Here is a 14,253-nt window from a genome sequence, read left to right on the forward strand (position 1 = left end):
CATTTTAAAATTACTCCAGGAATAAAAAGATGAGTATAAAAAAAATCCATAATCATTTTTTCATTCAAAAAAACATTAACTGTAAGCCGATTACCCTATAATCTGTCCACAGGGTGTTTTTTTTCTTTCCTGAAAAACCTTACAGCCCCACATCTACTAAGGCATATCCATATGTGTCTGATACTTGTATGTATTAAGAAAAGGCCACATACTGCAAGGAATTATACATCTACTTTACATTCATTTCATATGTACAATTTTAGATTTTTCTAAGATGAAAAAAATAGAAAACATTTTAGCTTGTGTAATTTTAGCATTTAGTGCTGGTGTACATGACTTCTAATATACAATGTGAACTGTGCTCTCTTGTATTGTGCATCTCCATGGAATCTGATAGTACAATTCAAGACTGTATCTTTAAATACAGTATCCTGTCATTGATTTTACTGCCTTAGATGTATACGTAGACAGAAAATACTAGCTAACCCCATAACACAGGATGGTTAAGGAGTTCTGTAAGTCTCTTCTTTTGCAATTTCTAGATAAATAGAGATATTGCCACACCAGTTAAAGAACAGACATTACTAGAAGGCTTGCTGTCTCTTAAATAAGGTTAGAATATTTCTTGATTATAAAGTGCTGTTTGGTATTCAGAGCACTTGTCCACATCTTTATTCTTTAATCAGGTTTTCCTTCAAAACTGTGTTGCAAGAGAAGTTAGGAATTATTAGAAACATTCCCGATCTATATTTTTCCCATTATCTTTCAAATATTTCCTCTCTATATAAAAGTATAGTAGGAACAGAATCACATCTTGAGGTCCTTATCTAGGCCTTACTCATGCAAAGCCCCATTGAAACTGGAAGCAACTTGGCTGAGGAAAAGTACACATCGCTACAGTTTTGTTGACTTCAAGTCAACAGGAAAACTAAAATTAAAAGATCTTCAAAATCCTCATAATAGCCTTGCAGGTTTTCACTGCTAGTTTTTAAATGAGTAATACTGGCAGGGGCAACAGCACTGCTAGTATAGTAATTTGTTGACATATTCCAATTTAAAGAAATGTAAGTTGACATATTCCAATTTCAAGTCTTTTAGCACTGTAAAATCATACAATATTTAGGTGTTTGACAAAGACCTGCCAGTAAAATGCTTTCATAAAAAGTTTGCAAGTCCTCCTGCAAGAATAATCTCTCTCAGCAAACACCTTCGCAAAAGGGAATCTCGTAGGACACCAAGACTCCAGTCCCCAAGACCTGAGGAAATGGAGCAGAACTGCATTCTGCCACCTCCCCAACTCTCCCACTTTCCTCTACTTGGGCAATGAGAACAGAAATAAGATGCCCCACGGCCGCACTGAACACTCCTGACAACTCTGCCAGGCCAGTTCCTCAGAAATTTTCATTTACAGAATAAGCATCTTGCTACCGACTGCTCCTAACTGAGAGCAGACAAAACTAGTGTTGCAAGCACCGGCTAAGAGACAAAAGACAAGGATACCACCCAGGACAATACTTGAGATAACAACTGTGATCAGCGCTGCTTGCTAGATATCACTGTTCTAACACGCAACTAACACAGGACTTAACAAAGTGGACTTGACAAAAGTGTGAAAGCCAAGAGCCTGCCAGGTTACTCACTATCATGTGTAATAACTGCCAAACGCACTTACAACACAGAGATCTTAGGTCTGTAACRTGCTCACGTCATTCATAGCATCTATCAACTGACCCCATATATCGGGAGCGACAACTCTGTCCTACATGCAGGGGAGGACATCTGCCATCATCCAACTATCCTGACATTTTTCTTGGTTTTAGGTTTGAGGTTTTGGGGGGAGGGGAGGGTTGTTTTTATTTTTACAATGCAGAATGTGGGAGAAATGAGACCCTCCTTTGTTTTTAATCAAATTTGTTCTGCCCCAAAGCATCAACAGGACTGTCGACACTCCCAATCCTGCCCTCTTTAGTTTTGTTGTGAAATCTGTATAACTGAATTTTATGAAGAAAGGAGAACAAGACACAGCACATTACTTGTTAAAAGGGCCCCTGAGGAATGCTCATGTCCTCCAGGGCTGTGTAGAAAATCTTTGCACAGGAATACAGTCTCACAGAATTCAGCAGATTTTGCTTTAAGGAGAATATATCTGCAAGAACATAGCTGTGAGCATAAGGACTAGGAGAATTATTCTGTGCAACTCCGTGAGGTATATAAAGGATCGTGTTTTCACTGAGGGTCAAAGATGGGAAATTCTTGAATTACCCTAGAATGTATYCTAGAAGATTACAGCAAAAAAGACCAACTAAAGGAACATCTTGCAAAGAAAGAACCAAATCCAACAGCAGACAAAATTATCATATAATTATCATATTTATATCAAGCATGAGTCTCCTAGATACTCCTGAAAGAGTTTAGAAAAGCCTTCCATATTTCAAAACAAGCAGTGCAGCACCACAGAAGATACTCACTATGTTCATGAGGGTGAGGAGGTAGTTTTGAACATGTTCTTTGCCGTGGAATCGGACGACAGAGTCATCCACACCTAGCAGCACCTCAATGTTGTAGTCATCATCTCCCGCGTGCCTGCGCCGCCTCAGGGTTTCGTTCAGTTGCTGCTCTACACTGCTGTAGAGAGAACTCAGGTCTTCAAGGCCCCCAAGAAGAGACTCTACAAAGAAATAGTAAGACATAAACACCTATTCCAACTCCACTTTAGAAACATCCACCCACACAACATCCTTGCCTATATAATCATCACTTCCTTGGATAAAATAAATCAGGAGCAGGGAGAAAAGAAATTATTCCAGTGGCTGAAGGGTGGAGTAATGAAAAAATTCATTCATCATATAGTTCTGTAATATATCACACAGTTCTTACTTCCAGCACAAAAACTATCTCTAAGTAGTAGTGTAGAATTCAGGCCAAATACTTCCTAATACAGAATTTCCCCCTCCTTTGCAACATGGTAGACATGTCACAGAGTGCCATGTACATGGGATGCCTCCTCAGCATTCACTGGGGTTGCTGTGCAAAGCTAACTTATGGCTTTGCCACTCAAAAATAATGTGATCACTCCAAATTCATGCTGAAAAGTGAACAAATTGCTGAGTTGTATGTTTCCCCCTCATAACCAAGCACTGGAGCAGCTCTGAATACAGYAAAATAACAGGTGGGGAGAAGCAAGAATTTCTTCAGCTTACTATTTTAGGAATTCTTTATTTAAAAAATAGGTGTTTGAATATCCTATCCTGTGAATATCACAGAAAATTAGAAGGGTCCTCTAATGAGATGAGTTAATGGGCAGACTTCAGAYGAACCATTTGAATTGGCTTTTAAGGGGATGTATTTAATAGCCTATATCTGAAATGACCAAAAAGCTGTATCACTGCCCTAGGACAGTAAAGCAAAACATCATCATGGATTTTTTACAGGAAAAAAAGTCACAGCTCTATACCACTTAGTTCTTCCAAAACCAAAGCCAGCACATCAACATGCTCTAAGTAATGAACAGCACTAGAGAGGCCTGTTTGAAACGTGTTACAGTAGAAACCATTAGCTAGATATTGCAGTCCTCACTAGGAATTGGACTGTTCTTGAGTCTGGATCTGTCATGGAGCCAGGGAGTGTCTCCATTCCTGCCATTCTTCCATTCATGTAAAAAGGATGATCTAACTCTTAAATACTCAAGGATTTTCCTGCTCTATGAACCCAGTGAGGGCAACCAGCTAAGAGGAGCATGGTCCTGCCTTCTGTCAGTGTTGGCTTGTATCAGCAAGGGGCATCTCCCCCCAAAACAGTACAGCTTTCCACCCTTTTTCTCTGCTCTGGAGTTGGAGGGAAATTGCATTTCCCTCCTTGGTGAAAGCCAAGCTTGCAAGTATATGAACTTGCCATTTACGCGTTTTCAGGCAAGACTCCCAATAAACTGGATAGAAGTTTTGCTTGTGGAAGGACAGCAGGAAAAGGGCCAATATTGGAAAATGTGCTGGACAACCATGCTGTAATTCATCTTGAGCAGATTCAACTACTGGCTCAATTAGCTGGGATGTCYCTCCCTGCTAGGTATCTCAGTGGTTCAGCAACGCATAAATAACTCTCCCCAAACCCCACATCAAATGGCAAGGTTTTCCCCAGTTGTTTTCAGAAGCTTAACCATCACTGTGGGAGAGAGACCAGGCCTGCAAACAGCTTTACAATTCAACCGCAAGTCCTCTCACACTCAAGAATGCGAACCCTGTGATAGCACACAAGTGGGAAATTCATAGACAAGCTCCAGTTCTAAAAATTGCTGCAGCTGGCAAAGCTGCCGAGCGCAGCGTCCAACGGAAATATACCAGTAATGTCATCATATCACTACGCCTGCTGCATGAATGGAATAGCTTGAGATCACTTCAGAAAGGACCAACTATCTGCTCTGTGCAGCACCTTTGGTTTGGCTGTCACTTCCCTCCTTAAATAGGTGGTTTTGCGGTTCAAAGGAAGAGGAGAATCCCTTTTTTGTGTGTATGTGAGCAGGCAGCAGGAGTCAGAAGGGACTTTTTTCCCCCCCTTTCTGCAAACAGGATACAGTGAATATGCCAATATTTTCCATACACGCACCCCCAGAATTTTTTCAATTATACAGTCCCCAAAAAGCAAGAAAAAATATCCTCACTCCTGGAAAAAATGTATTGACTATTTTGGAACAAAATTTGGACACGATTTAAAAACACACACACACACACACACACACACAATGGACACATTTTCCAGTGGAGCCTCCCACCCCCAGAAATGCAACTTTTCTACTTCTTTCTGCAGAAACCCCAAATCTCCCCCTAACTGGGCTCAGTGGCAAAAAGCAATCATTTCACTCACCCTGGTGGGCAGCATATTCCATGAAATGCATCAGGATTATACAGGCTGTTAAGTAGTACCCACTCTCTACATAGTTTCTCTGGTGCTGACTGGTTTGTAATTTTTTGTCTACTGGTCCTGGCTCAACAGGACAGGCACTATTTAAGTACACTGCTCCTTAACAGAGAAACATTAACATGGGAAAACAACTGCTGGCTCTAAGGTTGATTTGGGCTACTTATTAGCCAATAATTACTTAGCAAGCCTCATTTTGTGCATTGTCCTTCCCCACATCTGCTCCAGGAAGTGAAGCCATGGATTCCTCTCCCTAAATGCACACACTGTAAATTGGTATGCCCTCTCCAAATAATCCAGGGTAATACAAGCGGTCTATCTATTTTTTTTTGCTTGTTTGTTTTCCATAAACCAGCACTTTAGTGACTGAATCAAACAATCAGAGATAAACCCAGGATACGCATACTAGCGATAACTGTTTACAAATGCCTCAATCTACATCTGTTGCTTAATACACTTAATACACTTAATACAAAGTAAAGGCAAATGGGATGACAGCCTGAAACATGAGAGCAGCAGAGCAAAGTGAGATCTCTACATTCCTATATTCCAGTCATTAAATCACTTTCTTCAGGTCATTGTTCATGATTCAGCAATTAGTTGGGCACTTGTGTAAATTTTAAAAGAGCTCACAGAGACAGTGAACCTATTCACATGATTAAAATCATGTATCTGTTCCAAATACCTCAATCAACTTCAAGTTATTTACCATAATAAACATCATYAACTTTGGCCAATTCTAAAAAGTGTTGTCCCTTAGACTAAAGACTACAGCAGACACATGGGGAAGCAGGATCAGTACAGATTCCTTCTGAGCAGTACAGAAGTGTCCTCAGATGTGTCCTATTCAGGAGATGACCCTGTTATTCTTACAAATACAAAATATACATACTTAATTCAGAACCTCCCAGACAAATGGACACAGAGTATTTGTATCTAATCCACTCTAGAGAAGGCAAAAAGGGTGGCCAAGTTGTTTATGTTTGGGCTATGCATCACATTGCTCCAAATAAAACTAATGATAAAGCCAACAGCTATGCTTAGAGTGAAGTTACAGTGAAATTTGTCTCCTATCTCCTTTCAGTGTTGAGAACTTACATTCTTTGGAAGTAGAAGTTTTTCAGAAGGCCACAACCTCCATGATTCAGAGTTCTTCCAAAAATTTGGATGTAAATGTCATTATGGAAGCTGCGGCAGGAGAAGACATTACGGAAAATCTTAGTAGAGAGCTATTTACTGCAGTATGATCAATAAAGCCAATGAAGACATCAGCGTTCTCCATTCAACCCATACTGTTGGGGTTTTGTTAAGCTTCTATACATCCTTAGTACTCCTGACTGTGATGGTGGGGTTTCAGTAGTATATAGATATAGGTAATAGCAGGGCAGAGTTCAGCCTGAATGCTTCTTGCACAAAATCTCGGTTAATGCAGAATTAAGATCGGTTGGCTGTGACTCAGCATGACTTAACCAGAGCCCCCTTCTGTATGGCAGTAACAAACAACCATCCTTTTCTTTTCTACCCTCCTTCTCCCCAGAAATAAAATACAGAGAGATTTTTTTCTTTGTGCCAAATTCTGCTCTCAGATACATCTGCACAAGCCCACTGAATTACAGAGACAGACARAGAGAGAGACATCTGCATCACCAGTAAACATGAGTTACCCTATTGGTAGCGCCAGAAAGAGTGCACACTGTTGGATGTCAGGACACAAAGCACAGCTAAGCCTCTAGCACCGCTCAAGGTCAATGGTTAGGAAATGCACGTGCTGTGATTTCCCCTGTGTATCGTTACAGGCTTTGCATTTAGTGGACTCTAAAGAAAACCGTCATTCAAAGAATGGCTGCTTCTTTGCAGCCTGACCTGGGGCTTTGGAAAACCTGCTCGTGCTCCACTGAGCATCAACATGGAAGGGAACAGCTCATCTACATGTATCTAAACCCAGGAGTGGTTTGGGCAATGAGATGAAGGATTTATATAAAGGAAGCCCTGTAAATTTGCTAGCTGAGTGCTGCCAGAGTGCCTTTGGACACCCACTTTCCTGCATCCTGAAGCTGCTGTTCTGTCACCAAGTAAAGGAGAAATCAATCTTTCCTTACATGCTCTTCTCCAGAGCAGAGATCAGGTAATTCAGACATAGGCAGATATTGAAGAAAGGACCCACCTCTTAGCACAGAGAGATCACAGCAGCACTTGCTAAAGTGAATTATTTAAATTAATCATGTGAAGAGAAAGGCCCTGTGCAGTGAAATCTAGAAAGCTTGTTAGGCAGCTTTGACTGCATCGTCTAACACAGCAAGGAGACGTGGCTGTTGCTGGATGGCAATATTATTTGTTATCCACACAGGAAACTAGTCTGTTTGTTTGCAGATTTGTGCTAGAAAGACTAATCCTTCCTAATCTCATTCTGGAATTAGCTGGTTCATTATCTCTTCCTTTTTTATTCTGTTAGCCACCTGCATCATTTACATCATGATCTTACCTGTCAGAGAAAGATTAGTCCATGCTCTTTCACCAAGTGAAATAGCTATTCAAACATCTGGGTAGGAAGACAAAACATTAAGCTTTGTATGCACATGTGAAGGTGTATATTTTTTCAAGAGTGCACATCAGAGAGTCTGTCTACCCTGTATCATGTAGCAAAAATAAGGAGTGCACATCTTCCTTCAGTCTAGCTAGGGTTCCTCTGCCAAGAAAAGGCAGGAGGAGTTTTGTGCAGGTAGTAAATGAAGTAGTGCAAACGGAATAGAGACACTGCAGAAGAAAATCTGCTTCCCCACATGCTTTTTTGTTGAAAACCATGGCTGCTAACCTGGCCTTGTGCCAGTTCTAGAGACTTGGAACCTCACTGCTGGAATCAGACAGTGGGTTTCTGTCAAGCACAAATGTATCTACAGAGTCTCTCTGTGAATCCGGAGATGTGTATTGTGAAAGCCATAATCCCTCTGCAGACCAATAAAGTCTGTCTCTCTTCTAAATCCTTTTTCAGAAATACTAGCCACATCACTCAACACAAACACCTACATCAAAAATTGGGCCTAACTGTATCACTCCTGAATGCTTTCTTATATAAAAGAAGATACTCTGGGTCACATTAGGTATCTATTCTGTTTTTCCTAGAGCATAACTTAGAAAGAAAGAAATTATATCTTTCTCTACTATTAAATAAAGATTTGAGGTCTGATTCTGCTGTGAGCTGCCCAAGTCTAACTCCATGACTGCTGTCATCAGTCTAAACTCTGCACACCTAAAGAGAACCCCAAACATTTCTTGCATGAAAGATTCCTGCAATCTTATTTTATATTGTAAACCATGTGACCTTTCTATGATACTTGCACTGCCTAGTGATGCCACTGTTACCAGCAACATTCCTTATATACATACATATATACACACTTCTGTGTATATATACTCCTTACATATGCTTGCTCACTTAAGGGATAATGAGTTATAGCTGACTTTTGCATCCTTTCTTCATACACGTTTCACTCAGTGAAATTAAGCTGACTGTGACATATTGACACCTCATTCGTTTCCATCTGTCACTGTACCCTTGGAGACCTCAGCTAGCTGATGCCAAGTGAGAGAAGGCAGGAGGATGCTCTTAAGTAGCAGGAACAGGGTTATCTTCAGAATCAGGTGCCTATAATGAGGTGCCCTGCTTGGTACCTGACAGCTTCCCTGTGTTGAAGAAATCTTAGCAAATAAGATAGTACGCAGACTCTGAGAATTATATCTGTAAGTATCAGGCAGAGGTTAATGCAGCGTGACTACAGACCTGCCCATTGTTAAGGTATTCATTCACTCAGACTCACACCATACACTGAAGAGTGAGGTGATGCGTCTCCAGGGCATCAGACACACAGACAAGAGCTCTGCATACATCTAAACCTACTGAATCGATGTAACAGCTGCTCCTATGCTTGCGGCCTAGAGATTTATGCATTTTCCTGTGTCTCTTCTGCAGGCACTTCCCTCATCTCGACAGATATCAGAGCTGGTAGATGAGTGGTTCGAATTCACTAGAGCACAAAGAGGAAAACGGCTTGAAACAGTGGCAGAGCAAGGTTTGACTAATGCTCCACACCCAGCTGACCACTATCTAGAGAGAAGCCTAGTTCACCCTCTTCCCGTCTTCACACCCTTGCACCTGTAGAATTGGTAACTAACACATTTACTATGCAGTACTGCAGTAACCACGTCACTCAGACATAGGCTTAGTGCCCAATATTAATAGTAATGCCCGTACAAGGAATTGTGTTTTACTTCCTCCCAAGAAGAATGAACAGAGAGGGAGGAATTGCTGGGCTTGTACAGAAAATAGTAATTCACATTTATTTTCTGCGATGTCCCCCTCTCCGAAATTGCATTTCGGTAAGGATCCTAAGTATAAACATAAAAACTCTGCCTGACAGAGATCAGATCCACAGAGAGAAAGGAAGCATGACAGAAGAAAAAAAAAGGAGAGCTCAATTTTCTGGCAGTGAGTAGAGAGGGCGGCGAGCACAGAAATGAGGTTGCTCTGAGCCAGCTGCAGTGACARAGGAGGAGGAAAGGTATATGACACAGGGCACACTGTTATAACGGGGTGCACRAAGAGCGTGTCAGCCTGGATGCTTGAGCTGATCATCAGCTGAGAGCGCTATGGCTGCATCTCCYACGCGGCAGCTGCCATTCGCCCAGCCAACTGCTGCACACCAGGTATGCAGGCCACACATTTAGACTTTCTAGGAGTGGGACGATGTCACCAAGTCAGCCGTAAGCCAGAGTTTCTTTTTGGCAGCACATTATGACCCACTGTCAAATTCAGGAGAAGCAAGCATTCAACTGCCTAATTTAACCTTTTCCTGAAAATACAGCGGGCAGCAGTGTGTAGGGAGGCTCCACAATTTCACTAATTCATAATGAAAATAGTGAGAAAGCAGTTTGGAACAAATTGAGATCAATGTATATCACTTCCTAAGGAGTGGGTTAATATATAAATGTCCCCAAGCACAGCTGCATTTTGTAGCAACTAAAAAATTCCATTATGCTAGTTCAAAGGAAAGAAACCAGGCCAACTCGTAATGTCACTTCTAAAGTTGCACTAAGTAACTGTTTTTTTTTTCTCTACTTGTTACCACTGGATGAATATGAGTTTCCATGATTGCTTTCTCTCCTAGTTATAGTTTCTTGAAATTCTTTATTTTCTTCAGCTCACAAAACCCATGTTACTAGGGTGTAGCAAGGCATTCTTTTTGCCCTTTTTCCCCCAGTCTTAGTGCTAAAATCTTTCAGGCTGCTGTTGGTCGTAGTCAAATATATTATTCTTTGTTGAACTTCCAAGCATCTGCATCTTGAACAGCAACAACAGAAATTACTGAACACACAAAAATGAGCTGCAAGCTGCTCACAATCAAACGCAAGAAAGAAGGTGTGGAGAAAAGGATAACTCACTTAGGAAAGGCAACTGACAACACAAGTGGCTCTATTACATCCTGAAGAAAATGCTTAAAAACCGTCGAAGGCAGCCTTGCCCATTTGGCAAAGTACAAGATTGAAAAAGTAAAATAACTCCATCATGGATACAGTGAAGGTAACTCAAGAAACTGTATTTTATTTTTGAGGACATTTTTCTTTATAATATAGAAGCCTGCACAGAAATTACACCTGGAATAAACTGTATGGAGATAACTGGCATGTCAAGACGGCTGGTTTAAGTATATAGTAGGTCTTCTCACTGAGTCCTGTGATTCCTGACAGTTAGAGTCCAGCCTGTGTGACATCTGCTGACAACATTTCCAGGGAAGTCGGTCACCTAGAGCTTCCAGCTAACTCTAAGGGAAAGCCTTCGGCATCTGACTAATAGGTCAAAAAAGACTGAATAAAGGTAGAAATGAGGCTTGCTAATAAAAGAAACAAGCTGAAAATAACCTTTCACCTTTACCTTGCTCTAAGAATCAGACCACTAAGGAAGATACAGAATTAGAGAAAACATCAGTTTGGAAGGATCCTGTGGAGGCCACTCAGTCCAGGCCTCTGAAGTTGGCCCGGCTTTGAGCAAAGTTGCAGCAGGCCACCCAGAACCTGGTCTAGTTTGAAAATCTCTGAGAATGGAGATCCCAGCACCTCCCTGGGCCACTGCCTAGTGCTTGATCACCCTCCTGGGGAACAATTTTTCTCCTAATATCTACCCTAATTTCCCTTGTTCCGACTTATGACTGTTGCCTCTTGTCCTCTTGTTGCACATTTCTCAGATAAGTTTTCTTTGTAACCTCTGTATCTAATACTGTTATCAAATACTCACACATTACTTGTCTCACACTATCTTTCCAGGTGTCTATATATCACTCATAAACATGAATGTCTGCAAGAAATAAAAAAAAGCTGTCATGGAAAAGTAATTCACTAGTCTTAAGCATATTAAAGCCAAAGACTGAGAGGCATTCAACTATTCTAGATTTTATCTATGCTGAATGTAAATCAGATTTTCAAAAATCCTCAGCAGCCTGCTTAAATAAAAAAGAAACAAAACTCAGCTCACATTTAAATGCACACATGAAACTCAGCCAGATTTAGAAGAGTTTAAAGCATTACAGTGGATTTCTAACAGTTCCACAACACTCTTTGTTGGCTGCTTTGGCTGTTCTTCACTGACTAGTTTTAAAGAACAACATAAAATGCTGACTCCCGCTGAAGATCTGGCCCTTTAGATATTGAGTAAGAAACTACCAAGAGCTGATGGCTCATCTGATGGCCAGATGCTTTGGCAGCTGGCTGCCATGCACTTCAGCTAGAATACAGGAATACCTGTTAGCTCCTCTGGAGCTTTTGCCAAAAGTGAGCATGAGAAATGTAACAGGCTGTTTAGTTATAATAAAGGTCAATATACGCACTCGAATAAATCTGCAAAAGCCCATGATTTTTTTTTGTCTATTAAGGCTTATTTTGAACTTTGCCTTTTGGAAAGCCACTGAAGATAAGAACAATCATTTGGGTCAAACTGATTCCAAACAGTTATGACTTTTAACTTATTTCCCTGAGAAGAGAACTGTGTATATACAGAATTTTTGTGGCACTGGTGGCACTGTCTAATTAGGACAGATCAGTGCTTCCAAAAGAAACCACCCAGGTTGCCATGTGGAAAATATTATGACAGGATTTTCTCATTAGATTCTGGGATGTGCTGAAACTCGAGTGCTTAGCTTTATTAGGTCCATTTAAAATTTTCTATAAAGTTAAGCATTCTCCTCTTACCTTTTCCTGAAGATTTGCATGAAATTGCCTACTGCGCCTGAAGCATCAAAATGCCTTTCTAACAGAACCACAACAGTCTTTGTCACATGTGAAGTACTTGTCTCTTACTTAAGTATCACTGCCCTAAATCCCTCCTTCCCACATAAAAAACACAAACTCTGACTTGCTAACTTGAATCTGAGAGCCAGTTTCTTAATACTGTTATTCTCTTTGATGGAATGTGCATGCAAGTTTCTAGTTACTCTGCTGTGCTTAACTGTTGCCAAAACTTTTGCTTGTTTGTATTTTGGGGCTGAGCAGAAGGAAGATTTCTATCTATAGCACCTGAAAGCAAGTAAGTTAGACATAAAAATGTCTGTTTTCACTATATGTTAAGGGCACCAGAGTGTAGGTGGAGTGCTTCCAGGACCCACGGGGCACCCAACAGGGTACCTCTTGGGGATATTTCACAACAAATGAATGTTATCTATGAGATTTTTGCTAACACTTAAACACAACCAGTTCTTCTTCTGCAGTGAAACATAGCAGAGTTACACAGAGGAGAGAACTGGACTTCTCTTTCAAGGGAGACGGAACCATCACTTGAGCATTATAAAAGCTTATAAAAACTAAACATTACAAAACAAACCACAAGTCAATCCTCCTCCTCTCTGAAGACTACCACACATTTATTGGAAAAAGACTATAATAGGCATAGGAGAAAAACCAAACTATCAGAAAATTACCTGGGTATGATTGTCAGTTATATTGCTCGGTCCACCACCCAACAAAATCAGTGGGAGACTGCTATCACATTCAGTCAGCTCTGAATCATACCATCCAGGCAGGTTTTCAGAAGTGTCTTAAAATGACTTGCAGCGGGAGCTAGGTATTAGCTTACTTTTAGAAGTCTTGCTCAAATTAACATGAAGTGTTAGTAACTGCTAGGCATCCTAAGATCCTCAAAGGTAAGAAGCAACACGTGTGAGATTTCAGTGTTTCCTACTTCACAGAACTGCTCTCAGCACCATGTCAAAAGTGGGTGGCAAAGGGGGAGGTGTTGAAAAGTCTTAGAAAAGCACTCGGCTTTTTCTTCATAAAAGGTTGACTTATGCATAAATGACAGACACAAAGTCTTAGAGGCACTGAGATGTACAGTAGAGGATAGTGAAGAAAAAGAAACTGCTGTGGGACCATCAAAGTACGAAACTTTTCTAATTTAAAAAAAGTCTTGAAATGCTCTGCATGCAACTTTCCACAGTCACAGGTTTTGCATTCAGATAAACCTGAAGATCTGCACAAAAATCAGCAGATTTTACAGGAAAACCAGCACTGTAGCTTTGTAATGCCCAATTTCTTCCACTGGCAAAACCAGGTTGAGAAAAACAGTTTAAAAGTCATACATTCCATGTGTGAAAGCTAGGCTGCAGCCCCCTGGTAAATATAGCCCCAGATCTTTAACCGCATTGCTCCTCCGGGCTTTTTGGCTAGTTTTTGACTGAAATCACATTAAATTCAAAAGTGAAATAAAAACCCAGAGAAAACCATGCAACTCTTGCTGAAGCAAATGACACAAGGAATACTGTTTGAGCTGCATTTGTCCCCATTTTTTTCCTGTGGGTTCTCATCTCAGTGAACTCTTGTGAATAATGTTTCTCCCTGGTGCAGACACAGCTCACTGTGCAGCCCAGACCAGAAGTAYTGCAGAATACTCTCCTCTTTCCAGGGCTGCTTAGGAAAGAAATTGTGTGCGTGCTACTGTTCTTTGTAACAGGAATGAACACACATAATTTTAAGAAGAAGTGCCTTCTTGCATCAGTTGAACGCTTAACGTAGTTTTAAGCAGCTTAAGGTTAAATAGAGAATATATTTCATTTTGAAATTTAAAAAATATTTCTGTCTTAAAAAGAATGTGAACTTATTTGCATGCCAAAAGCTAACTGAGTCAAAGGATACTGTAAATGTGTTTACAGAAAGTAACCTTCACCTGCGAGCAGCCAAAGGGGCAGGGGGGAAGGCCAAAAAAAGAGCATCTTGTCACACAGCATAAACATGGAAGCCATCTGAAAATACTGAAAACTTAAACAAGCACAGATGTCACTTTACAGGCTCAATAATGCAGTGCTT

The 14,253-nt window shown here is 40.7% G+C and overlaps 1 protein-coding gene across 1 annotated transcript in view; it reads right to left on the reverse strand.

Annotated features, from left to right (window-relative positions):
- Positions 1 to 14,253, reverse strand: part of ADAMTS3 (ADAM metallopeptidase with thrombospondin type 1 motif 3) — a 135,148-nt gene that overhangs the window by 35,638 nt on the left and 85,257 nt on the right. Inside the window, exon 5 of the mRNA XM_026090137.1 lies at positions 2,469 to 2,668. Within this exon, the coding sequence (XP_025945922.1) occupies positions 2,469 to 2,668 (200 nt within the window). The remainder of the gene's footprint in view (positions 1 to 2,468; positions 2,669 to 14,253) is intronic.

The sequence above is a fragment of the Apteryx rowi genome, unplaced genomic scaffold (genome assembly GCF_003343035.1).
Source record: "Apteryx rowi isolate R43461 unplaced genomic scaffold, aptRow1 scaffold_85, whole genome shotgun sequence".
Classification (NCBI taxonomy): domain Eukaryota; kingdom Metazoa; phylum Chordata; class Aves; order Apterygiformes; family Apterygidae; genus Apteryx; species Apteryx rowi.